Genomic DNA, 27,839 nt, shown 5'->3' on the forward strand with positions numbered 1-27,839 from the left:
TATCACCAGCAGGTCAGGAGACCTGGATTCCTCACCTCTCGGTGCTGGTGAGGCTATACTTGGAGTGCTGTACCCAGTTCTAGGACCCTCAATGCAAGAGACAGCTGGACATTGTAAAAGGAGTCCAATGGAAGCTACCAAGAAGATTAAGGACTTGAGTACCTCTCCCTGCTCACAGCTGGGGAGTAGGAACTCTGGGGAGTTGGAATTTTAGGGTCTCTTCCAACTCAAACAGAGGGAACAGCTGCCTGGCACAGTGGCCAGCCAGACTAACCATAACATAACCATTCTGAGATTCTAACCCCAGAATCATGAGGAAGAGAATGTAATGCAAAACATTTCTTAAAACACACTCGTTCATGTATCCCTGAAGAAACACTGAGTGCTATGGACTGCAGGACCAAAGGAGCCTTTTTTGACACAGCACGACCACTGCCTCCTGTGGTACATCTTCTTCTGTCCCAGCAACCCATTTCAGAGAATTTCTGCACCAGGATCACATTTACTGTAATTAATTTAACGTTCCAGCCCTTTGCAGACATTTCTTCCACCAGTTTGTCCACTGCTTCTAACAATGTGAGCCTCCATACCTTAATGATGTGCAAAAACAAGCAAACGCACATCTCCCATTTTCCTTCTGTTCTAAATCTGGCTGAGGTTATTTCTCAAGATCCAAGAATAGTAAGACTGACTGAATTAAGTCCCCTTTTCATCTGCATCACTGTCACTTATTATTTTATAGATCTCTTATATCAAATGATCATTTATTTTCCAGGATAGAGCATTCAAGTCCAATTTTTTTACATGTCTTGCCTTATATTTCTCTGCTGAATGCAGTTTTCCAACGTTAGCTATCTTGGTGAACTCAAGCACTTTTCCTTCCTAACTAAGCAAGGTCACTCAAAGCCTATAAGCTCTGAATCTAGAGCTATAACACTGATCCAGAAGTGTTCTGTTTTTTTGTCACCAAATGGACCCCTTTTCCACTGTTCATATTCCACATGATTCCAGGATGAAGAGGACGTTACAGGATGCTACAATTCTACAGATCTGTAATACACAAATCACTTTAGATACAGGCAAGGATGAGCTTAATTTAATAAATATTTTGAAATTCAGAGTAAGAGAAAACATTTTATCAGTTTCAATTGACATAACAAATACCAAGACAAAAGCAATATTGTTGTCACAACTATTGACCTAGAATGCTATTTCTCCAATGAAATCCAGCAGAATATAGAAAGAACACCAAATTCTTCTTTATTTTTTTTCCTTATCTTTCTAAATTAAATAAATCCTCCATTGTCACAGGCTCTCTGTTGGGTTGTTCTTGGTCATGATGCCCCTTCACTCAGGGACAGGCCTAAATCTTTTGCTTTGAAATAAGCAAACAAAAAGTATCTCCCAGAGGAATGATGTTATCACTCTCTATGTAAGTCTCCCCCTCGTTTTTGTGTCTATATTACTCCTGAAAGACAATGACAGCAGTCTGAAGGCTCTGACATGCAAAAATTACATTTGCAGAGGACAGGAATTCAATCTTGTAAGACTTCTTTCTGACTGGATAAAATTTTTGTTCATGCTCTCTTAGCATTGTGTTTTTCTCTTTCTAATCTGTTTCACCCTTCAGCAAAATGAGCCTTAACATTTCAAAGGAGGGTTGTGATTTATCTGAAAGGAGAATGATCCCTACTTGATTTCTGACTGCCACAAAAAGGGACCACAATTAAGACATTAGCTTATGTCTAAGTAAATATGACATATTTACTTCAATAGGTAACCCCTACTGAACAGAAGGAAGGAAATTGATGTTTTCCAGAATATCTGCTAGAACTAAAATAGTAACTCTACCTTGTTAGAAATTTTACAAGGAGTATGAAAGAAAAGTGAATTTGAAAGGGAAATTTTGCTAGGTGGAAAAGAATGCTCTAGATTGGATACAGTGCACATTGAATCGCAGGGTCATGTCGAGGTTGAGTCACATTGACTGAGCAAACTCCAGATTCTAGACCTGAACTGGTTCCATTGCAAGCAGAATCTTTCAGTTATGGACAGGCAGAAATCCTGCCAGTGACATTGCCAAATATGCCTGTTCTGTATCAAGAGATTCACCACTAGATAGACATTTACACTTACAAGTTTAGTCTGCTATTTGGAAGTCTTCACAAGAAAATAAAACCACAGAAGAAATATTCATGAGTAGCTTTCTTTATATCCTCAAGGAAAAAAATAAAAATGTTATTAAGCAATAAAGCAAACACAAAATTAAAAATAAAAAAAAAACAACCAAATATTTCAGATGATTTCCAAAAGAATATCTCCTTCAGGAATGCTAGAAGAAGAGCAACAAAATAAGCCATTTTTTCTAAGGATAGCATACATAAACCTTTTATTTCATTTTTGTTTCCTTATTCAAGCACATTTTAGGTTAAATAAAATAATGCTATTTGAAACAGTTTACATTTGATTTTTTTTAATATATATTTTTTTAACTTTAAGACAACTTGGCATGATGCTAGAACACCTCTATCACTGAGCAGGCCTACCCTTCAAAGCACTTCCATTACTTCATCATCACATCCAACAGTGCACTGAATGAGGGAATCCAACAGACAATACCTATTCAGGCAACAGTTACCACTTTGGGAGTTTAGCAGCATTTTGTTAAGATCAGTACATGACATACATACAATTTGCCATTTATTTTGGCAGTGATATATATAGAGCTTACTGTTAGCCACAGAAAATGCAAATTTAACTTTTCTAAAGGAAACTACAAATGCCTATTCTTGAAGCTAGTATTTTACACCTTATAGAGCATAAGCAGAAAAATTTTCAGTGTCACTGTTGCCGAGATTTCCTGCTATTTTTATTTTCTTCTGACAGAATATTCAAAGCTGACAAATGTTGTAAAACAGACACAGTTATTAAAAGCTTCAATTTACAGCAAATAGTGACAGTTTGCTTTTGCTGCTCATAAACCAAAACGTAGAGGTGTAAATAGAGGGAATGTGGCAGCAAAACACAGTCCTTTACACAATTCTAAGTAGCATAACATCCTACTTTTCATTGTGTGCATCTAAACAATATCAGGTTTATGGATCTTGTAACAGCTCTTTTAAATTTGGCTTGTACAAAAATCACACTGGTATCATATACTTGAGAGAACAAAAAGCCCAAAGACACGTGTGGCAAAAATAAAACATACAGTACTCTTAAACACACCTATCTAATCTCTGGGACTTTGCTGAGCAGCACCATAGGTTTTTACTGTGGAGGCTGACTAATGAAACAGGGAAAACCCATTTATTTTATCTCTTCACACTAAAATTCATAAGGGTGACCTACTGACCTACAACCTTTCAGGCTTCACTGTTGCTTCCAAAGGAAAAGGAAAAATCTTTTGGATGTCACACTCAACAAGAGCAGAAAAACAATTCATGAGGTAGCAGGTATGCTGTGGCACATTTCCCTACTTCAAATACATACTTTTTGCCTACTAAGAAACTTGAAAGTTTTCAGTTCACATTCTTCCCTGATAAATTTGTTTTCAGCTATATGAGAATAATACAAAAACTCTCAATTTTTATTCTAAATAATCTTCCCCCTCCTTTTCTATGTAAGGGAATCTTCAAGGTTGAGATACAAAATTATTCAAGATAAACGTCAGAAAATCAGAAGGTCTTATGTGTACTTCACATCCTCCCACTAGGAAAGCATAGGTGTAGTGTAACACAATGGGTCTGAAATAAAAGGACTAGGGTTTCATGACAGAGGTTAAAATAATGGAAGTACTGACTTACAGTGAATCTTGCCCACTGAGAAAGCTGGAAGCAAAATGAACTTGTTTTCCAGATTCCATGTGGCCTTTAGAAACAGTTACTCACCAAAATGATATCTCTGCTGAATACATTTATTGTTTTTCACTAAAAATACATACAGTGACAGATCTCTTTTTCCTCCTTTGGGATCTGATGTAGACATTTCATTTTTTGTTGATTTAAATATTGTGTATTTGAGTCATATTTATGCACCTAAAACACTATGGACAGATCTGTAGTTTATGCAATACTATTTAGCAACATAGAGACTGCTAATTATTCACCATATCTGTAGCAGAAGGTACTTCCCATCTTCAAGCTTTCTTTTTTTTAGGGAGGGGTAAGGGGCTAGGCAAGGGAGAGGAAGGATGAAGGAAAGCTGTATTTTGACAATTACAGTAAGAAATACAGTCAGAAAATTTAGGCTAAGTGGAGAGAAGGAGCTCATCTGGTTCAGTCTTCTGCCTCACGACTTGAGAAGCACTAGTTTGGCTTTAAAAAGAATTCAATGATGACAGAAGTCAATTTGAATTCAGTATTTTTGTGTTATTATTCAAATCTGTTCCTTACACAACCTAACTATATATAACCAAACAGCAAGTAAGCAAGTAGAACAGTAAGGAGAAGACAAAATATCTGACACAAAGACTGATAACACCTTGCCTCAGTATTCACTGTATCAGGGAACTTTATTTTCTTTTTTCTTAATTCTTAGCTAGCAACTAGTCCTATTTTGTAAGTAGAAGGAGGTGTGCTTTAACCTTTCATGCAGCAGAGAGACAACATCTGCAACAAGAAGAAGTAAAGAGGATTTGACCTGCTGTATAAGGTGTGGTTGAAGAATACTGCTAGAAAACTCCTGTCTTCTGGTGAAAGATACGATCATGCCTACAGCAATACTGTAGGCTGTTAAAAACAGCCACTGTCTTCCTTTAAGTCTTCTTTACTCAGATTCAGATTGAGGAATAGGCTGAAGACTCAAGAATGTTCTCAAGCATTAGTGCTCATTCTGAAGGGTTATTTCCTACATGGAGATACAAATTCTCTGATCTAGTAAAGTGATAAAACTAATGCCCTACAGGTGTAGGCATTTTTAAGGGAATATATAGCTATTAAGCAAATTACATAACACCTCTGGTTCAAGCGCCCAGTGCAATAAGCATAGTAATAACAGAGAGGGAGTCAGAGCTCTAGGGGGCTGAAAGCCTTAATTAAATAAACACAGGTTGGTTAATGCGATAAAGTCTTGGGTGGATTAAGTTTTGTTGCAAAGCCCTGAAAAAACAGATTCTTCCATGAGAAATCAAACTAATTTAGGAGCAAACAGATGTTGAATTCTGTTGTTTACTCCACAGAGCTGAAGATCTGGCCACTGCCAACAACCCAGACAGCAAAGAGCATCACTTCCCTTCAAAGACACAACTCCTCTCTGATATTCCAAAAGCTACTAAAAATAGCTTACCTTTCTTCACTGCATTGTGCTCAAGTTTCTTTTTGTCTCTCCAGTTGCCCAACTCCAAACTGACACAAAAAGACTATCTCTTTTCCCACCAATGCCATTTCATCTGTCCTATCAATGATGTTACCTTTATTGTCCTGTTTACCAAGCTGCACACTCCTGATGTTCTTCCACTACCTGTTGGACAAACCTCTTCTGTCATGGTATGGAAAGCAACTGCTCCCTTATACTTCACCATTTTCAATGGGGTCCCATTTATACTGTGAAACGTCGAAGTAGCTATTGAACAACAATCATGAGATTACTTGGGAAACGTTTATTCTCTTTGACATTGTTTTGTCTTTAAGATTCCTCGTTCTTAAGATCAGAACTGTCTTACATTTGAATATCATCCAGGATATTTTGGTAGCATCCAAAATCTAGTAATCAGAACAGCAAAAGAAGCAATAATGCATTTCAGATGCTGCCCTCAGAGATTTGGCTTAGAAAAGGCCCAGTCAATTAATGGAAAAATCAGTGTTGCCAGTAATTGCTTTCAGAGTTGGTTGGTTCAACTTTGAATATGATGGTTGTATTACCACTGGCTAATCACTGGGGAAACAACCATGATAGCAAGCTCATTTGCATGATTTTAGAACACAACAGCACAAACTTAAGTGATCTGCATGATTTGCAAGACCTACAACATGACTTCTTTTTCAGTGCATGTATCAACATTAAAAAAAGCCACAAACCTCTCTTGCACTCTCTGCGGAAGCAAGGTATTAAGGAAAAAAACCTTAATAGAAACCCATCTTTTTAGCTGTAACATTTTGATCCTCTTGCACCACTTAGTCACAAAATTAGCAATCAGTAGAAATCCTAACACGAGACGGGTGGTTTAGTTACTGTCAGTAACATATTTCAGAGGTCTGTAACAAATAGCAGCAGAAATGAATAAATAATGTTCAAAGTCTAACAGCCGGCTTCCCTAACAGTGTGAAAATATGTAAATGCTACATCACTTACTCTTCAAACTGGCTCTCCTTTCATTCCTCAGAGACTTTTCTGTCAGAATAACAAGCTAAAAACAAAATATGAATGACAAGTGCACATACTTAGCTGATTGAGAACATAGAGTCAAACAGTAACCATATTAATCTCGTCTCTCAAAGAGGCTGTGTGAATTCCAGGCAGAAATATTGATTTTGATCTAGTCTACTGCAGCACAGATTGATAATCGGTGTTCAAAATCTATGCAGGAGTGCTTTCCTCCAAAATGGCAACCTTCAGCACTTCTACTGCAATTAGGACACCCAGAATTTTGTACTTAGAAGCCATTAACACTGTCAGAATTCTTTGCTACCCCTGTGTATCCCTGACAAACACCTGAGTTCTGAGCTTCCAGAATATGCACAATCATAGCCTAATGATGAAAGAAAACTGTAAATGTTATCAGTTGCTTTACTCTTGATCTGGTTTTCAGTAAAGCAAGTACTCACCATACTCAAGCAAACTCCTTTAGTGCATACTGTCACACAGGATTAACTGATTGTAATACTGCAGAGCTATTCTCTCTGCTCATAGGTTGCCAGTCTCAGAAGTTACAAAAAATGAGATGAATTATTGAGAAATGGGTCCACAGACAACAGAAGAAACAGCCAGATAAGTGCTTTCCATCACCACTCATACAACTCCAGATACTGGGAGAGAAGAGGAGGAGTAGACAACCGATCGGTACCTTTTCTGTCTGACTGCCTTCTTCCGCCATGCCCTATGGGGGGACACTCACTTTAATTCCATCTCATGTCTGTAAGATGCTTGCAGCAGAGACCAGGAGGGAAACAGGCAAACCACAGGTAAGACTAGCCACAAATTAATGACATTGTCAAGGTTTTATTTAGGAAAAAAAGGAGCTATGTATTTATCCTGAAAGGTCAAAATTCATTATTTTATATCTAGCTATGAAAATCTTTCCAACTACTAAATAAAAGCTGCAATGTTTTGTTTAGAAGTTTCACTGTGAGAGGTTAGGGAAGCAGTTGCCTGAACTCCAATTAGTGCTGTATCCCGTGATTTTCATACACTAATTCAGATAGGTTCATTTTAATTAAAGGAAAATTGCCAGGTCACTTTTGTTGGCATCATTAGGTGGGAAAAAAGCAACACAAAAACCAACCACCCAACCAACCAACAGCAACAAAACCTCCAGCAGGCACATGAAGCTGTTTACTGCTCTGTAATGCCATAAATAACAATTACATTAAATTAGACTTCAGGATCAAGGCCCAATTTTGAACAAGTGCTATTCTTAACTGACTCAAAAAGTTTCTCAGGCTGCAATAACATTAAGCATTTCCCCTCAATGGAGTAGGTTCACAGCACAGCAAATGTTATAATAAAAATGATTACAGTAGCTCATTGGCTGCTGTTTACAGAAGGATTGACCAGAGCTAGTTATAGGCAAAAATTGCCTATTATGTTGGCTTTAAATAATAAGGCAAAGACTGGAAGTTTTTCAAGCTCTCCTGGTAAAATGGATGTCCTGTTGTTTGGGAAGGAAAAGGGCTGTGTGCTCTCCAAAGGCGAAAAGAAAGGTTAAGCTCTCCAAATGATCCATCTTTCAACCCCAAAACAATTGTACTGACAGAAAGCCTCCAGCCTGTCACAGCCCTGAACCCCACAGGCACTAGGAAGCATCACTGCTTGCAGAGACTTCACAAAGCAATTAATGCATTGGCTCTCTTAGCTTTTAAGAGCAAACCCATATTAGTCTTCCAGTAGCTTGCAGTCAACCCACCTCTTCTTGTGTCAGATTCCCAAAGATTTCCAATTACAAAATTCTCAGAAAATCCCTTGTCTATCTTTTATCTACACTGCTTGTACTTGGAGAATAGATGAACGAGGCTCACTGGACTGCATAAAGAGAAAAAACCCTTTGCTATTGGTGGTGCAAATCCATTCTGACATGAGATTTGACGTACTTCTCCACATACTTCTCAGCTACATTGCTTGATGACCCTCTCTCAAATCGTTCGCCCTTACCAAGCTCTAAGGTTTTGGAATCCAGTCACTTCAGATAACTATCTAGCCTATATGCTCTCAATAAACTTATGGAAAACACAATCTGGGAACTTACATTTATTATCACACCATTTTAGAGAAGCACACATAGGCCACTATGAGATACTAACCTTAGGCTGGGAAGAAGCACATTGATAACTTGTAAGAGGAGTTTTTGTTCTGCACAAGAACAAATTAAGTCCAACAGCACACACTTTTACATGTCGTCCTGACATGAACTTGTATCATTCTTTCTCACATTATGATGCTGAAAAGTTAATACAGGGGAGGCAGTCCCCAAAAACTTGGTACAACAGTCATAAATATTGAAGCAGAGAAATTAAAGGGCAAAGATATGAAGTGAATATCTTTCACTTCATATGAATATGAAGTAACTTTATTCCCCACCAAAATGGGAAGTGTCCATTTGATGTTTTTCATAAAACTTAATTGGCCTCTAATAGTTTTTGACTTATTTTGGAAATGATGCTGCTTTTTTACTTATTTTGGACATAACGCTGCACTACCATGCATATAGCACTATAGTCTATTTCTAAGCTACTCAACACAAAGGAAAACATTTCATCTACAATGTTAGGCTCTTTTGGCTTTACACAAGAAGCCCCAACCACCATGTAACTGTTTTATATTCCTAACGTGGAAATATTTAATGGTAAATATTTGCATTCTGAAAACCAGGTTTTTTCTTTTGCTGTTCATCAAAATTACTTAAAAAAAGAAAAGAAAAAAAAAAAAGAAAAAAAAAAGAAAAAAAAAGGGAGCAAAATGAAATATACATGAAATATACAAGATGCTTTTTTTTTTTTTTCCTGGATATTGCTTTTTTGTTTTGCATTCAACTGTAAAGGAAGATGTCATACCTGTGTACACAAACTAGCCAATGGATTTGCAGAACAGCCACCTGATAAAGTAACTGTAGCTATCTTAAAATTACTAACTTCACATCAGCTTGGTGGAAAGCCTTCCTGTGCGGTTTTTATTTGTTTCAGAACAGAGTCTTGTTACCCTGGAAAACCCAGGAGAAACAACGGTGAGGCATCACTCCCACGCTATTTAAATAATTGATTTTTATAACTTTGTTGGGACATCTATGTGGAAGTTTATGAAATTGCAGTAAGAATATGTTTTGCCATCCTATGATACCTTTAAAAGAAGCAGTTTACAGTTGGAAGCTGGAAAACAGGCACAAAAAATTGAATTAAATGCACATTCAAACATTTTAAATGTGTACGTCTTTTTCATTTACATAAAATTTTCTTTAAGAAAATGGAACAAACAATTATATGTAGAAAATATATATTGCTACTAAATCCTGTGAAAGTATGCTTAAATGAAAATTGTAAATACATGTTTTGAAAAGCTACTGTTATGGTTTCTGGAAAATGCCCGATGCATCATTGTAAAACTTAGAGAAACTTCCATTATAACACAGTGATAAAATGCTTACAATAATGTATTAAAGCAAGACATAAGCATAGAGTGGTTCACCTAGGTAGCAACCAGTTATGAATAATTTTAATAAATATGCAAAGACTACATTCTGCCACACTGAATAGCTATCTGTTGTAAACCTGCAATACATTTTTAGACTAAGATGTGTATCTCTAGAATGAAATAATTAATTATCATCTTCAGAAATGTAACAATTTGGATTCTGCAATATCTGCAGTTTTCATCAGTTCTTCCCATCATTCATTTAGATCATCAGTATTGAATATTATTTTTTACAAACATTAACTCGATTTGTATTTTTCATGCCAATGAAATTATACAGTCTACACTGCAATGCCTGCTGTCTTCTAAGTCTTTTCTCCTAGAAGAGAAAAAAACTGAGTTAACGGATGCAGCTACTGAACAACACATACCTTACTATCTCCCAGGGTCACTCAGCACATGAAGGACATAGAGTTGTTGGAATGGGTCTACTGAATGGCCACAAAGATGATCAGAGGGTTGGAGCAACTCTGTTTTAAAGAAAGGTTGAGGGAGCTGGAAAAGAGAAGGCTCTGGGGAAACCTCATTGGGACCTTCTGACTTTTTACATGGTCTGATAACGTTAGGATAAGAAGGAATGGCTTTAAGTTAAAAGAGGGGAGATATAGATTAAATGTTACAAAGACATTTTTTACTGAGAGTGCAGTGAGGCACTGGTATTGCTGCCCAGAACTGTCGGTGCTCCATCTCTGGAGCAGCTCAAGGCTGGATTGGACAGGCTCTTTGCTGCCTGAACTGGTGGAAGGCAGCCCTGCCCATGGCAGGGGGTTTGGACTGGGCAGGCTTTAAGCTCCCCTAAGCCATTCTGTGATTTTATGATTGTGCAAAATCCCTTTTTGAACCAACTCTTCCAGAATCACAGTAAACACCACCTCTAATGCACTAGATCAAGTATAAGTATCCAAATACATCAAACAGAATGCAGCCTCATTAGCCTCTAACAAAAATGCAGGGTACAGGAGACAACAGCAAAAAAAGAAAATATCATCTGTTCCCATCTGCATACTACTCATAAGAACAGCTCTAAGAACTGCACGAACAGAAGCTGTGTGCCCTAACACTGGTTTGTGACTGGCCAATTTGGTACCAGCCATCTGAACTGCAGAATCTCCACTGTAAAATGCATACACATTTTTGTTTAATATAAATATGTATTCACTGGTACACTCAGGTATGACTTTTGGGAGCCTATAACCCCTTAAGCTGTAGTTATTTTGTGTTGAGAAACTTGAGAACTCACTGTGTGTAAGTTAATAAAGCCACATAGGAAGCATGTGACAGATGTACAACCGGGATGCTAGGTTATATCTTGTCACCTTACTGATTCTGCTCCAATTTACAGAAAGACTTGGATCTCAAATTCCAACTTTACTATTCATCCAGTGGATACTTCCAAGTTTACCTCAGGAGTACTCTGATGTATGTATGTATTTCATGCAAGCTTCCTGGGCTGGTATCCAAATCACAGCCTTTAATTCTCAGCAACAAATCCATTAACAATAGTTTTATTTGACTACAGAGCTGTTCTGAACATGGACAATTTTAAACTCCGTTTCAACTTCAAATCAAGACCAGAGAAGATTAAGCCTCTCAGGATGCAAATGCTACAAGGCTACAGTCATACAAAAGATACACAGAGAGATAGATAGTTACTCTGACATATTAATTACATGTACCTTAGAAAATTCATGCTTCAAAGATTTGTCTCAAAGAGAAGATAAAAATCTACACCTGAAAGTAAGATTCACACACACTTAGCTAGCTTCCATGTACACTAGTTAAGAGAATTAAAGAAAATGTGCAGCTGCAGTCAGATGTTAGCATAAATTATTGGATGTTATTATCAGTTTTGAAACTACCACACCTTTACAGTACCAAAAAAACCCACCCACTTTACTCAGCTGCTTTTTGTTTGTGATATAGCAGGTTGGTAACTGTCTCTTAAAGCACTCCCTCACACTTTACATAACTGCTATGCAATAACCCACAGCAATCATTCCCAGCCATAACTCACTTGAACTGGAATCAGATGAGGGAGATAAACATTAAGAGTTACAAGACAACAGCATTTCCGTAAGCTGTTCAATCCATACACAGACCTATTTGCAGTCTTATTTAAAACTAAAAACACAGAAAAAGACGTCTGTGAAGTTAAATATATTTCTCCTGTAAAAGCATGCATTGGGTAGAAGAGGGAACAATGGGGTTTCTTTTCTGTGTTATTCACTGTTCTGAATTGCTTAGTAGCCCTCTAGAAACATCTTTTCTGGTTATTAACATAGAATAAATTCAATCTCCTTTCAGTTATTTTCTTATTAGGCAAAACGTGTGAAAGCTAGCTGCAAGAACTGCACTAATGAGTCTTGGTATTTTCAACACCAGCAGATTCATGTGAAATGTACTGAGTGCAATATGAGGCTTTTCCTTCCTTGTAATTGCAGCACATAGAGAAATCCAGCCTTCCCATGAGTTTGTCAGGGTTGGTGAGTTTTTAAACATCAAGTTCTTAAGAGTACTCATTTTCTCCTCAGAGCAAATTTGCTTCATTTGGTGCAGAAGTTTAAAAATGAACACAAGAAGCGAGGTTCTCCTTCTCCACCTCAGACTGACCCCAGCGGGGGCTGCCTTCTTGGCCATGCATTTCTGCCCACTGGGCTAGCAAAGGCTCTCAAGTGCTAAGACAGTTCAAGGAGGTGATTCAGACTAAAACAGTACTCGTCAAGAAAAATGATTAGTTTCCAGACATTTGGCTCCACAAAGCTCCCTGCTAGATGATTACAAGAGAAGCAGAGCTGGTTGAAGCACAGGAGTGGGAGCTTCAGACAGGTATCACTCCACTACTCCAGCCACCTACTGCTGCTGGAGCGGTGGCCATGGGCCCACTCTGGGTCTCCAGAACAGGATTATTATTTTTTTTTTTGGCAAACTGCTTTGGCCCCCAAGTTGCCCCCCTGCCTACAGGGCAACCTCAGGTAAACATTTGGTTCACTTTGCATCTGCTTTATGTGTCCAGGTTTGTGTGCTGAGACAAAGCCAGGCCTCAATAAACAACTCAATTTTCTGTTTTCATTGTTCTCCAGAATATTCATGCTCCTCTGAAGCCAGGCTTCCAGCTTGCACCAGGATTTTTCCACCAACATATTCACACCCAGGACTTTAAGCAGTGGCAAGGGGAAGGGACCTGTGGTGTCACCAGCATGTCCTATCACCAGCACAGTCTACTGCATCACGGTGCCTTGGGCCCATCATCTGCCAGGCTTGCTGGGCCAGGGAAGCCAGAGCAGGACACTGAACCAGTACAGTTCTGCATCAGTATGAACTTTAAATGCAAAAGTTGCTCAGCAAATGAGTATTTACCTTTAATCAAGAGGCAGATTTCAGAAGCACAAAGCTCTGGTTTTACTAGACTACCAATGGCATTTACACCAAGCACTGACTAGGAAATTCTTGCTTTTCTAAATACCAAACAAAAAAGCATGTAATATTTTCATAAAATGGAATCATATCAAATATGTAATATCAAATATGACAGGTTGAGCTGGAACAAATATCAGAATTCCTTCTGATATCTGATATCAGATATCTATATCTGACACAACCATAAGCTGATGCTGCTCTCAATAATCTTCCATCCTGTCTTATTCCTAAAATTCAAAGTATTAATTGCAACTAATTCCACAAGTTTTAGAGTTTATGTTCTTCATTATGGTTTACATAGAAGTTCCATGCTTATCAGAATAGAGCAAACATGAAATACACATATCTAGATATGAAAAATTAAGGAAAGAAAGACCTACCACAAAACGAAGCTATTTTGTCCCTCTGATGATTATTTTAATGAAAGTACAAACAAAACATTTGACCCGAGCATTAAATACTATGTACAAGTGTCAAAATCATGTAGTCTTGAATGATTTTTTACATGCTACTTTGCTCACCTTATTAAGATGCTAGTTGTTTCTTTGATTTATCTGGTAATAAATTTTTGATGACTAGTGAGTCTCATAAAAATTGCTCTGGTGCTGACTACATTGATTAATAAGCCAGAAGAATCGAAACTGTCAGAAATTCATGTGCAAGAGTAAATTACTGCCAAACATACATTAGGTATTCCATAAAATATAGAATAAAAAAGGTTGATTTGGTAATTTTTTCTTGTATCAATTTGCTTGATTTAATTTATATTTAGGATCATCACTGTCAATCCTTGCACACCTTGCCTTTTATAACATCAACATTAGATATATCTAATGTTGGGACGGTTAGGAAACAGCAGGCAACATGTAATAATCAAAACTAAAATCCAGAATTTCATTTAGAAATCATATCCAGTTGAAAGGTAACTAAAAACTGTTAAATCGCAGTTTCAGCTTTAGTAATTAAAACTCACCTGTATTTAGAAGCCAGAATTTGTGTGCACAGCCATGCTACAAATTACATTCTGCCACAACTGTGGTATCTCCTTTCAATACTTATGTGTAATAGCTTCTTGGAACACATCTGAACTAATGCCTCTGAAGAGTCCTGAACTCTGTGGCCCCAGATACTTTGCCTGAATAACTCCCAAATGCATGTTTAACATGCAAAAAATCCCACTGAACTATACACTGAAGCAAAGTGGAGGAAGAGATCTGGGTGTACATACATGAGTAGGCATCAAATATTCTCTTTTTCATTTCAAGGGAAATCGTACTGATAGCACTGGGTTTAGGATTTGCTCCCTTTTTACTTCTGCATCTATTTGCCATCACAGAATAGCAGCTTGTTGCAAGACATATGATTGTAAGATTGGAAAACCCATTTGATTATAAATTCAGAAGTGGACTATATGGATAATAAAAAGGATTCTGGGATCGCTGCTCTCTATTCAGTGTAATAAACGCTACTGTTTACATTTAGCACTGGAGTGGAGCTTCTTAAAACATCTGGCAAAACTATGCAGAAGGTTAATATTCTTGTTTTTTTTTATTACTGCTTAGATGAAACTGTAGCAACTGAAATGGTCACCACCCTAAGTAATTCTATTTACTGTTCAGGCTCCTGCATTCTTCACTTTAGATGGCAATTTTTTCTCCATTTCTCCAACCAAGTATAATAAAGAAGCAAAAATCTTTTTTTCCTGGGATATTTGATTCTAACTGATTTCTAGTACATCAGATTTGCAGAGTTAAAATGCTAATGTAACTGGGCACAGGAAAAAGCCATCACAAAGTGTTCTCATAAGGACTTGCAGAATCATGACTTAAATCTGACCCCAGCTTTAACAGCAAAATATTTCTTGTATGGATAGAAGAAAGCTGAGATGCAGGACTGAGGAATCTTGTGTCATATATTGAAGAATATTCTGATTTTCATACTTTTCAAGAAAAAGTTAATTTTAGTGAGAAGAATTTCAAATGAAATCTCATCACAACCTCTTTCAAATTGCCCCATAGGTAGGTATAAAGGGCTGTAAAAGTGCATGTAAACTGGATAGTAGTAATACCAGCTGAAATAAAGTCATGACTTTTAAAAAGTTTACCAGAGGCACCAGTAAATTACACCAACATAATTTCCACTTAAGCCTTCCATTGGATAAACAGCTGATAAAAGCAATCATAAAACTAGGGAAACTTCTCCAACTAACTGATAGCCCTCACCAGAAAAGTAAAAAAAAATTGCTGAAAATCACACACAAAAAAATAAGTAATGTGAGAATGAAATAAAAAACCAGAGTTCAATAAAAGCTAGCATGTAATAAAACAGATATGACTGCATAGAGAATAGAAATTTCAGACAGTTCTGCTTGATTATAAAAGCGTCACTTTTTAATTTATCTCTCAAATAAAAACAGCAAATACATGCAGTAACTCTTCCTGTTTGGTTGTAAAGAACCAACCTAAAGAAGAAAACAAGCAAGCAAGCAAACAAATTGAGTTGTGAAGAGTACAAAGGGTTAACCAGCTTACCCTCCTCCCCCCCCCCCCCACTTTCTGTTAGCCATAGGTTACCAGAAATCCTTTATCCCCTACCAATGCATTAAGACATTAAGTCTCAATTAGCATTCCATTGTCAGCTGACTCCTATTTATTTCTCACCCAGCTGCGGTCTTCTGGATTTGTTTTAGAATTGCTGCAGTGTTTTTGCTATCTATTTCAAAGACCTAGCTGTGCACATGTGAACATCCTCACAGAAAAGATTAGGTAAGGTACCCTCAGAAAACATATGCCCAGTTTCTTAATAGCCTGTATTTCAGACACACTGCCTTTGCTTAACAAGATCAACCAGAAATGCTGCAGGGCTGGGTGAGAAGAGCCCCTCAATCCACTGCCCACACATACAGCATCTGGAACTCTGGGGCAAACCCCATGTTAGATAAGAGGCCTTAAATTACAATAGCTCTGGTGAAGGCTAAAATCAGACAATAGATTGCCACTGGTATATGCTGGCCATAACATATTAAAAGCCACGATATTTCACACAGTAACTTATAGCAACGTGTTGATTTAAAACACGTTTTCTCAAGAAGTATCCAGATGCAATCAGAGGACAATAAGAGAAAAATGAATCTGCTACTTCCTCTGGCAGTTTGCCCCATAAGCATCTTTTTACAACAGTATACTTTGCTTTTCCCCATTCTGCCTGACTTTTGTTCTCAAATCATTTTGAGGTGTGTTATCTACATTCATTTTTAACATCTCTTTAAAACTACGTCTTTTACATATAAGCCCAAGACTTCTTGTAGGCCTTTTAGATATAGCACTGAAACTGACAAGGCGCTTCAGTTACATTATGTCAGACATTTTTCAGAGCAGATTGCTTTCTGGAAAAAAGAACAGTCTCTCCTTTTTATACCCCCCATAACCCTAACCACAAAGCATTGGTACACTCCAGATAGAGGTAGTGAATGGAGTTAAACCTAGCTGGCAACCAGTCACAAGAGGTCACAAGGTATGGGAGCCCACCCTGGTTAATATATTCATTGATGATTTGGACGCGGGAATTGAGCACACCCTCAAATAAGCTTGCAGGCAGCACCAACTTGGTGGGAAGTGTCTATCTGGTGATGGGCCTGAAGCACAACTCTTATGGGGAGTGACTGAGGGAACTGGGATTGCTCAGTATGGAAAAGGCTCAGGGGGGATCTCAGTGGTCTCTATGGCCATCTGAAAGGAGGTTGTGGTGAGGTAGGGGTTGGCCTCTTCTCCCATGTAACACTGACAGGACAAGATGGAATGGCCTAGAGCTGTATCAGGGGAGGTTCAAGTTGGATATTAGGAAAAATTTCTTCTCTGAAAGAGCAGTTAGGCATGGGAACAGGATGCTCAGAGAGGTGGTGGAGTCACTGTCCCTAGAACCATTAGGGTAAGGGTAGATGTAGTACTCAGGGACATGTTTTAATGGGCCGTACTAGTGTTAAATAGACGATTGGGCTAGATCACAGAATCACAGAATTGTAGGGGTTGGAAGGGACCTCCAGAGATCGAGTCGAACACCCCTGCCAAAGCTACACCAGGTCACACAAGTAGGCGTCCAGGCAGGCCTTGAACATCTCCAGAGAAGGAGACTCCACAACCCCCCTGGGCAGCCTGTTCCAGCGCTCCGTCACCCTCACCATAAAGAAGTTCTTGCACACATTTGTGCAGAACTTCCTATGCTGCAGTTTCTGGCCGTTTCCCCTTGTCCTGTCTCCACAAACCGCTGAAAAGAGTCTGGCCTCGCCATTCTGCCCCCTGCACCTTAGATGATCTTAAATGTCTTTTCCAATCTTAATCATTCTATGATTTGCCAAGCCTTACTCACAGATGTGTAACTCTGCTTCAAGTTGCTGTCAGATACACTGTGCAAGGGCACAATTTATTAAGAGATCCAGGACAGCTATGTTTTCACTACCTTCACACCAGCTTCCAGGTCATCTAACAAAGTTTACTCAGAAATGATTGTGTATTTGCTCCCAAATAACCGAGGAAAACATTAAGTATTTTTAGGTCAGATCTCTGCAGAGCTCACAGAAATGCCCTTGTTGACAATTATTGCCCAACACCTATCAGGCAGTTGTTCTTAAATATTTGCTTTATTGAAGCTCATTTTTTAATGAGAATGCTGTTCAGCTTTACAAGCTAAATCCTTCACAAGAATCTGCTGTAGTCAAAGAGTTGCCACGGCCAACCAAATTTCTAATCTCTCTTTAAGACACACTTTTCAAAACTGCATTAACATGTTAACTGTATTATAACTAGATTCGTATTGCAGTTATATTCTTTAAGCCTTAAAATCCCATGTCTGCTTCTCTAACCAAAAACTGATGTCAAAGTACATTAGTTCATAATAATCCGGTTTAGACTATCTGCCTTCTTTGGTATTGGAATGATAACAGCACTGCTGCCACTTTTGGCAGACTTTTTCAGTCACCTTTTCTAAACCTCATGAATGCACGTCCACGGGCTATTGGAGGTTTAAAACAGTTTCTCACAAAATGTTGGTCAGGCTTCTACTGAGTGGACTGAAAAATATTTCATTTTCACTAAAAGATTCAATCATCACCCTGCTTGCACTGAACACAGAATATGATTTTATTTTATTATTCCTTTATATTATCTTTTCCATTATTAAGAATTTGAATATCAGAGTTCTGAAAAGGGCACATTTTAATTCAGACAGACAGAATTTGTCTCTCCAACAACTAAGAGCCTAACAACGCAGATCCAAGATTGGGTTGACCCTTTTTCCCTCCACACATTTCATTTAATCTCCCCTGTATATATATATATATATATATATGTATATATATATATATATTTTTCTTCCCTTACTCAGGATGCCATTTACCTGCAGTTGTACATTATGATTTTTGCTTGTTTGCTTATGCCACAATTTGTCCTCAAGGCTAGGCCCTCAATTCTGTTTCTTAGCAGTTTCCTTCAGACATCTCTACCTGTTCCTCATTTTGGATTTTACTATAATTATGATAGATTTTTAACTCGTCTGCTGATCTTGCCTTGACTAATGATCAGATACAACTCTGCCTTGTATCCTTATTCAAATCCTGTACCTACTGTCTTTCTTTCCCCACTTTTGGTTTCATCAAATTCCATTTATGTACTTTCTTCAGTTCTTCATTCAGATTCTGATTCTAACCCAGCCCTAGACATCAGCACCAGCAACTTAAACCCTGGGTTATTATCCCTGACATGGTTAATGGATTAGTGCACAATATTCTAAACTTTATATGAAAGTTCACATCAAAGGGAATAGTAATATTAGTAGTTAGAACAGAATTTATATGTGCAGTATCTATATCTGTCATATACATCAGTGATAGCTTCATTTTTATTACATATCCATCTTAGCAATATATAAACAAAATTTATACAGATACTGTTTTTCTTGTTTGTCTTTCAACATGGGTTCCACTTTGCCTTGGGGAAGAGTTACAGATTTGCATGTAAACATTGTCCAGAGATGTCAGGACTCTTAGTCATCTACTGTCTCTGCCGGAAATAATGTACTAATATATTTATCGATCTTAAAAATACAGCCAATAAATATATTTGGTTAGAATACAAATCAGTATTTTCATATAAAGTATATAGTACCATGCCTTTGATACAACAAAACCAAATGTAAATTATATTTTTATATTCTTTTTCCCCCCATCAAGCTGATAAAATACTTTTTGTTGGTTAATTACAAATTTTTTACTGGTACGTGACAGAAATGTGTGAAATAGGTTTGTAAACTCTTGTTTACTTCTTAGCTACATTGGATCTTGCTTCCTGCCTTCTTTGGAAGGAAGTTTAAAAGACATCATCTGTGGAGGAGATGCAGCATCTCAGAGAATCTCACCTACGGTAAATCACGGAGGAACCTTGTTATCAGTACACCTATTGTAGTGATAATACATTGAAATAAAAAAATACAGGAGATCAAAGCCACCACTGGTGTAGATCAGTGTTAGAGACAAAAATGGTAAAGATGTCAGGCTAGAATATGAAAGTGAGCTCCAGGAATACGCTACCGGGCTACACAACACACAAGAAAAGACAGGACCTGCAACAAGCACAGTGTAAAAATAAGAAAAGGGAAAGAAGTAGGTACAAAAGGTTAGTGTAAGAGCACAAGAACAAGCCCTCTAGGAACAAGAATATCTGCTCTAGAATATAAGTATTTGCAGAGTTGAACCTAAGAGAAAACTAGCACGAAAAATTCTATTCCACAAACACCCAAAGAATACACAAGTTATTTTCAGATACTATTTGTATGCTAGTGCATTACTTTTAGTGTCTTGCCAGTCTTTTCTAGCTGTTAAAAACAAATGATGAAAAATTCTTCATTATTAGAACCCAGAAGAAGAATCTCTTTTTCCATGACCTATGACTGCTGACCTGGAAGCAGAGGGATTTGCTGCCATGTAGTAGTGGGGTTCAGTGGAAAAATTTCTTCTAAACAACAAAGCTGGAGAGGAAATTGCTTCTAGATAGGGGACTGGATCAAGGGTGGATTCTTGCAGACTGTCACTGACAATAAAATGAGGTTTTTAATTACAGTGCTCAGCTCAGAGCTTTGTTTCAGTATTGCCAAGCAATATATGCTCAGCATTGTGTTTGTCAAACCATTTCCATTGCTAAGAGTTAATGTATCAGTCTTTGAAATGCCTTGCTCTTCTACTACCTTTCCTGATGGAAATGTGGAAAGTGCAGCTTACTTCTTTTCATCAAACATCTTGTTGAGATTCCTGACCACGCTGACTGCCTCATGGGAAAAACTTGCTTTCAAGAAACTTAACTAATGGGGACTGTTCTATCATAATTCTGCCTCACTGAGATAAGAAGGTCAAACAGGAAGACAACAATCACTAAATGAAGTGTTAAAAGGTAAGTGCCAGGTTCAACAGCAGCTTAGACATGCTAAAAGTCTGAATGCTATTCTACACAACCAGCATCAGGCACATTATTTCATTTTATCTGAGGTTATACCACCAGGTGATGACCGCAACAGACTGTTATGACAAAAGCAACATCCCTACCTTCCTGCTGTGAGAACAAACAAGCTAAGAGCAAGTTCCACACCAAGACTGATCAAGAGCACATGATTAATCCCAGAAGCACACTCTGAAGGCAGCTTTCTGGATTAGTCTTAATGTGAATGTCAGTATTCAAACCAACCCCCATCCCAGGTAGCAATCACACATCTGAACTTTAAACCACTATCTTACACCAGTCCTGATAAGCATCATAGAGTTTCAGTTGTTCATAGGAGTTTAATTCACTGTTTTCTTTCAAACATTTATGTCCGTTTGCACTTGTCTAAGTACATTATAGCCACTAAATCAAACAATGCATCATTTCTTTGTTGGTACCCTAGACAGTGAAGATCCTCTGAGAATATGCTTATAACAGAAAGGTCACTTTGAAAGTTGACTAGACACATGAATAAAAAATAAAACATTTAGTTAAGCCCTTTGAGGAGATGAGGTTGTCATTACCCTTTACTGTCTGAAAAAGATTTTCTCAATCCTACCATGAGCCACATGGGGCATTTAATGGCATCTCCTGGGGACACAGAATCAAGGCCAAGATTCAGCTAACTACCTGAACAGCTACCTACCATGGCAGTCAGAGATTACGAACCATTATACTCTTGGCAAACTGACCTATTTCCAAATGATGCTGTCACAGGATATGATATGTACAGTGGGTGTATTTTAGCCAACAAAAGCCAGTGAAGTGCCACACGCTTCTGAGCTTCCTGCTCAGAATTAAAAGCCCCTCCACACACGTTTTTTAACACAATATATAGCCCATCTTCTTGTCAGCACATGTCTTTCTTGAAAAATGAGAGCTGAAAAATCACTTGGCATCATTTCTCATGAAAGGTGAGGAAATTAAAGGAAATGAAAGCGCCTACCAAGTAGGAACAGCTGATATGAGGGGCCTACTGGCTAACACACTCCTGAAGTAAAGTGCAATTCCAATTTAATTCTCGGTGCTTAAGTACCATGTAAAACAGAAGTGTGAAAATGTAAAAGTATGTGAGACAATGACATTTTATCTTTAGAAATGTTCATCCCTTCTGGGTGTCATCCCAACTTACCAATTAATCACTGGAGCAGGAATATCCTAATACGAAGCTAAAAATGGGGTGAAATTTTTCACCAAGTAATGCTTGAAACAGCCATTTTATTTCACAAGGGAAAGAAGATCTATTTTGATCTATTGGCTAGCAGTTTCACAAAAGCAGCCTCACAGAATTTGAATGGAAAACTCTGATGGTGACAGTAGCACAGCGATGGCTTGTGCCAGGCATTAAGAGAAACCTCAAGGTTTAGTGATATGTTGCAAGCAAGTGAATTGCCAATATTCACTGAGCTACCACATTCTGGCTGAGATAACAGCAACAGAGTAAATACAATGTTATAGACATTGCAAACACAAAATAAAACATATTAACATAAACCATTTAGTGAAACATAACTTGGTGTTTGTGATTGCGTGAGCATACCCTCTCTGTCTTAGCTAGTACAGACAATTCTAAACAAAGCAAAATCAATATTTCCAATCAGCCAGCAAAAGGAATGGGCACAGGGAGACAATTACCATCCCTGGAGCTCAAAATCCATCTACACCATATAGATGCATAGTTCCCAGTTTATGAAAACCCACATCTCCCAGTACTTGAAAGTAAACTTTCTGATCTGAGACAAAAAGAATGATTGTAAGCTGTTATTGTTTTATTTTCTCAGTTTTGGAAGTGAAGTTACCCAAACAGTACCCAATAATCTGTTTAAGTATACTACTTTGTCTCAGAGTAAAAAATAAGCTGACTGGCTCTATCAAACGTCAGTTAGTTTAAAATATTTTTTCTTGTCTGAATGATCTGCAGTAATCCAAGTGCTCAAACCTGCATAAAGTTTCTACAGAGAAAATTACTATATTCACACCTCAGCTTAGTGATTTGCCTAATGAGAAAAAAGAAACAACACCTGGACATAGACTCAGAATGAAAAAGGAACCTGAAGATGTTAGAGGGAAAAGATCAAAATTTCAAAAGGAGTTTTAATTTCTTTCATGTCCACAGTTCTTTTGCTTTTGTGCACAGTTACTCTGCTACACCCATTAACCAGATTATGCCATTGTTTATGACTATTAAGACCTACAATCGGCTTTCTGCAAATTGAAAAATACCTGTAGCAGGTGGTATCCAAGTAATTCTCAGATCACAGGCTTAAAGGAAACTGGAGATAAAAAGGACGACTTTTCATTAGGGTAATCCACAAATTCCCTTTATAGCATATGTGAAATAACTGCAGTCAATAACCAAAAATGTTGCTACTGAGATTCTAATTATATTGATATTTTAAATGGATGATTTACATCAATTTAAATGTAATTTCAGCACGGTTGTGCTGAAAATAATGCTGTCTTGAACTAGTAACATCTGCACACTTTTGTTTTCTCATCACTAATCTTAGACAATAATGAAGTGTGTATATACATATGTATACATTCTAACTGCTAATATCTAGATAAAATTCTGGATGAGGCATGGAATGACTTTTCAATTCTGTTTTTCCTCCTACCAATGGTTAGAATCTGATTTTGCTTACATTGTTAACTACAGAGGCTTCAAATATATACTGTGGACAAGATGAAAATCTGCCCATTAGACAACAAGACACCATGACACCTCAGCAGCAATTGAGACAGCCAACATAACAGAGCTTATTTAAAACAAAGAGCAACAGTTACAAGAACTGATGAATTTCAGAAGATTTTGGTTGCTAAATAAGTGTTACTCGAGCAGTTTACTACTCAACAGCTATTGAGTCATTACCTATTATCTTTTTAAATTTTTATTTATAAGTACTTTTATTTAGAATTACCTACTAAGAGCTCCCCTAAAAACTTAGTGAGTGTCAAATACTTAATTCAGTCCTTGAAATTCTGCCATCTGCATGAGAACTGCATGAAAGACCATAATTTATACTGCTCAAAGATAAATACAAAATTGATCATAAGAAATTGCAACATAAGTTATCAGAAAACTTAGATGCAGGTATACAATGGACTGTGGAGATACTCCAAGGTGACAGATAGCTACCTCCTTGAATTATGTTTGCAGTACAGAACATTACCAGAAGAAAAGTAGTTCAGCCTACATGAATAACCTTGAGAACTATGCATTACCAGACAAAGATCAGGACATTTCTGAGACTCGGTTTCTGTAGTCACATTCCCAGCTATGATTCTTATCACTTAAATTCTCTTAGTGAAGAACAGCATATAAAAGCCACTACTGAATCATTTATAGTTTCATATAGAAATTCAGATCTCAGTTACTTAATTGGAAGCCCCAGACCTTCACCTACTTACGCTTTTTTGGTTAACTGAGTTGACAGATACCATTTAAGAACTGTCATAAATACCTCTAAATTACTAACATACATTTTTAAGCAAAGGGGAAATACCAAAAATTAAGTTTCCAACCACTTCTAGGAAGATAGCATTGAACTAGTTGCCAGACACAAAAGTAACCTCCCATCTGAAATTTTACTGTGGACTGGTAACACAAACATTTTCAGTGCAAATAAATACTTTAATGTCTTTAATAATTCACTGAATTATTTCCCAAACAAATATTCTGCATTTGTACAGATTTTAGAATTAAAATGAGAAGCCCAACACAAGGGCTATTTTATCTAATCAATTACGCTGTTGAAGAAAGCACTAGTATCTATATTTGAATTAGCAAAGTTAGGGACTTAAGTGAACCAGTCCAGATTAAAAAGTCTGAATTCTGGACATTTTTTTCAACACACAACTCACAGCCAACGCCATCAATGAACACATATTTCAATCTACAAAACCTTACTGTGCTTACTTAAAATTAATATCCCCAAGGCTTGTAATTCTTTCTCTTTTACCTTCCTCACGTTACTTAATAGCTCTTAGAAAGAAACAACAAATGTAGGACTATAGTGAGCAATCTCTATACTTCCTTAACACCTCTAAATCACATTTATTTACTCTTTTGTTAGCAAAACTCTTCAATATAAGTTTGCAGTTTTTGCAGTTTGCGCATTTGCCCCAAATCACTAGCTAATGCATGGATTATGAAAGAAGGGTGTAGCTGATAACATTTTGCTAAGCACACTACAGGAAAAAAACCCATGACTGACAGCACAGAACAGTGTCACATGATACTTACTACTTGTATGTTTCTGATCGAATGTACTCAAAAACATGAGACACTCCCAGCTGGAACTGGTCAGCTATAGGGGTCACCCAGGGATTGTTCTCTGCTTTGAAGACTTGCTTTTGACCAGTCAAATCCAAATTACCTGAAGAAATGGCATAGGAAAAAAAAAAAAAAAAGAAATACAAAAAAGTTTAAAGACATATCTTGCTGTAAATAAAACTCCATTCATTTTGGAGAGTACAAATGTAATCAAAGGAAACATCTCAGGTTTAATGGAGTGGAAAAGGAGGACAGAGCAGATCCCACCATGATGGATGCAGTTGCACAATATTCATTTCAGTGGTACAGCATATTGCATGGCAGGATTGAATTTGGACTGCTATGTGTAATATTTATTCACCGAGTTAGTTTGAAGTAGAGCTTAATTAGTGTGTAGGTTTTGGGGTGTCCTGCGCAGGAATACATTCAGTCAGCACTGCCAGAACAAGTGAATAAGAACCTGGGGCTTTCTGATGCTGCCCTCTGAACTTCCCAGCTCTATCTCAGGCATCATAAGTTTCACATTACCATACCACTAAACATACCCTTTGGGCCTATAGGACAAGTCAGCAAGATGTCCCTGTCTGCGATGGCTTGCTGGAATGAATGGTGAGTGACATTACAGTAAGATTTAGCTCTGCCAAAGCTTAATGTTGCAGAGCATTTCTCAACGACTACTCCAGGCACCATGCCAACACATGATGCCCAATAGGCTTCTTGCCTCGGCAGTGCCCAATGAGCTGTTTGCACCAACATCCCACGATGAGAATCCCCTATACTGAGAAACCAAAGACGTCCTTGTTATAGGTCAACTTTACCTGTTTTGTTGACAAGAAGCCTTAAAGACTTTCAGGAAGTTTTTATTGTTTACCTTCGTTGGTTTGTTTGGAACAACTTACCGCCAGATACCACAACAGCAGATGCTCTACCGAAACTTCTCTTGGCTATGGTTACAAGAGGCTACCTTCCAGGAAGGCCTAGCCATTGAAATAAGTGTTCTTTGAATTAAATTAAAAAAAAAAAAAAAAAAAAAAAGAATCTCTGCTACCATTCCAAATCTTTATTTTGCAAATTTTGTGACTAATGGAGTCCCAACACTACTGTTAGAAAGTCACAAATACAAAAAGAAAAAAAAAAAACACAACAGAAAACCACGGGAAATAAAACAAACAAACAAAAAAATACAAGGTTTTAAAGAACAACCAAGCCAAGCTGTCACAAAATTCTAAAAGCATTCTGATCAGCTTGTTCTACAAAACAAAAGGCACCTGTGTAAGTCGCATGAGCACTCATGTATGCTACAGGCTCCTGCCAGCCCTTTGCATCTCCCCATGTTCTGCATTCCTGCTAATCATTACTGTGCTTCTCTCAATACAAAGGGTTAACGCAATTAGAGTAAAGGCAGACCATTATATTCTGTGAAAAGATGTCATACGTCTCATATCGCCTATCAACAAGTTACCATTACCTTGTCCAGCTCATCTGTCAGCTGTCTGAGGCCTGTTCTTTTTTAAATAATGACATGCAGGAAGCATCTCGCCCTGTCAGTCAGCAGCAATTGCCCTAACTGCCTCATGCTCCGGTGCACCCAGTTAGGGGCCTCACACCCATCTCCTTTATTATGGGATATGCAACCGTGGTGTTGTAGCAAGGATCAGGAAGCAGGATTAAGCACTGTGACAACGAGGACCTAACAAGCTAGAAGGTGGGGTGCAGGAATCTGTTCGGGCTGGCTGAAAACAGCCTCAATGTTCTCTACTCAGTTGTAAGGCACGTGGCTCCAGGGAGAGCGGCCGCGCTGCAATGAGCAGCAGCCCTCTGACCAGCACTGCTATGAAGATCATGCATCACTCAGAGGCGTACTTGGCAACAGCAAATTGGATTTTCCATTTTATTGCCTGAAAAAAAATCACACGCTCTTCTCTCCAACACTACCAACACTGTAAGCACTCGCTTATAATTAGAGCGCAGTAAGTACTTCGTCAAGATGAAATGATGCATCTGTGTACAGCTAACAAAAGTAGTTAAAATCAGGGAGAAAAATCTGACCCCGTTATGCGTCAAATTTAACGTAGCCTACAAGAACAAGCAACACACTCCCAAAACCTCAGTAGCAAGTTTCTTAGCTGAATTCTGAAGCCCCAAGCTGTTTCAGAAATGTACAGTCCAAGCAATGCTGCCGTATGTTTCCCATCTCCATGGGAAGCGCGCCCACTTCTAATCCTAAATACCACATGCCCATTTAAATGTAATTAATTGAAATAAATACTATTCTACTAAAGTTAAAGAAACCCTACAGCAAAAAGAGATCTGCTCAAGCAAAATGAACTGTTGACCTCCACGTCAAAGCAATCTCTTCATTTCTCTGCCTTCTGTTTGTCCCAGAAGATAGCAGGGGCAGCTAGATATATTACACCTTTCACAAGGATAACATTAATCATACTATGGACAATACTGGAGCACCCTCAATACTGGACCCAGACCCACTTCTCCCAGCACAGGAGCTCTGCACATCCACCAGGAGCAGTTGCTTGGGGAGCTGGGCACCTCACCCAAAGGGCTTATTGAATAATTTAATGAAGCATTGTACTGTGAAATGTAACCACCCTTCTGGCTCTGGGGCAAGCCATCACCAGAGAACAGGTGCTTTTCCACAAGAGGACTAAAGGAGGGCTATCCACAAGAAAGGAAGAAGAATGAGGCACTGAATATTTTGAACTCTTCTCATACAACACCAAATTTCTATCTATCCCTGCAGGCAACGAAGAGCAAAAAATTAGGTGTGG

The 27,839-nt window shown here is 37.9% G+C and overlaps 1 protein-coding gene across 2 annotated transcripts in view; it reads right to left on the reverse strand.

The window, feature by feature from the left end:
* The window catches only part of RSU1 (Ras suppressor protein 1), a 98,337-nt gene that overhangs the window by 32,305 nt on the left and 38,193 nt on the right, over positions 1–27,839 (reverse strand). For both annotated transcript variants that reach the window (XM_042888552.1, XM_042888553.1), the window contains exon 8: positions 25,024–25,156. In XM_042888552.1, the coding sequence (XP_042744486.1) occupies positions 25,024–25,156 (133 nt within the window). The remainder of the gene's footprint in view (positions 1–25,023; positions 25,157–27,839) is intronic.

This window comes from Lagopus leucura, unplaced genomic scaffold, assembly GCF_019238085.1.
Source record: "Lagopus leucura isolate 7727_CA_CO unplaced genomic scaffold, USGS_WTPT01 Super-Scaffold_100157, whole genome shotgun sequence".
NCBI classification, from domain to species: domain Eukaryota; kingdom Metazoa; phylum Chordata; class Aves; order Galliformes; family Phasianidae; genus Lagopus; species Lagopus leucura.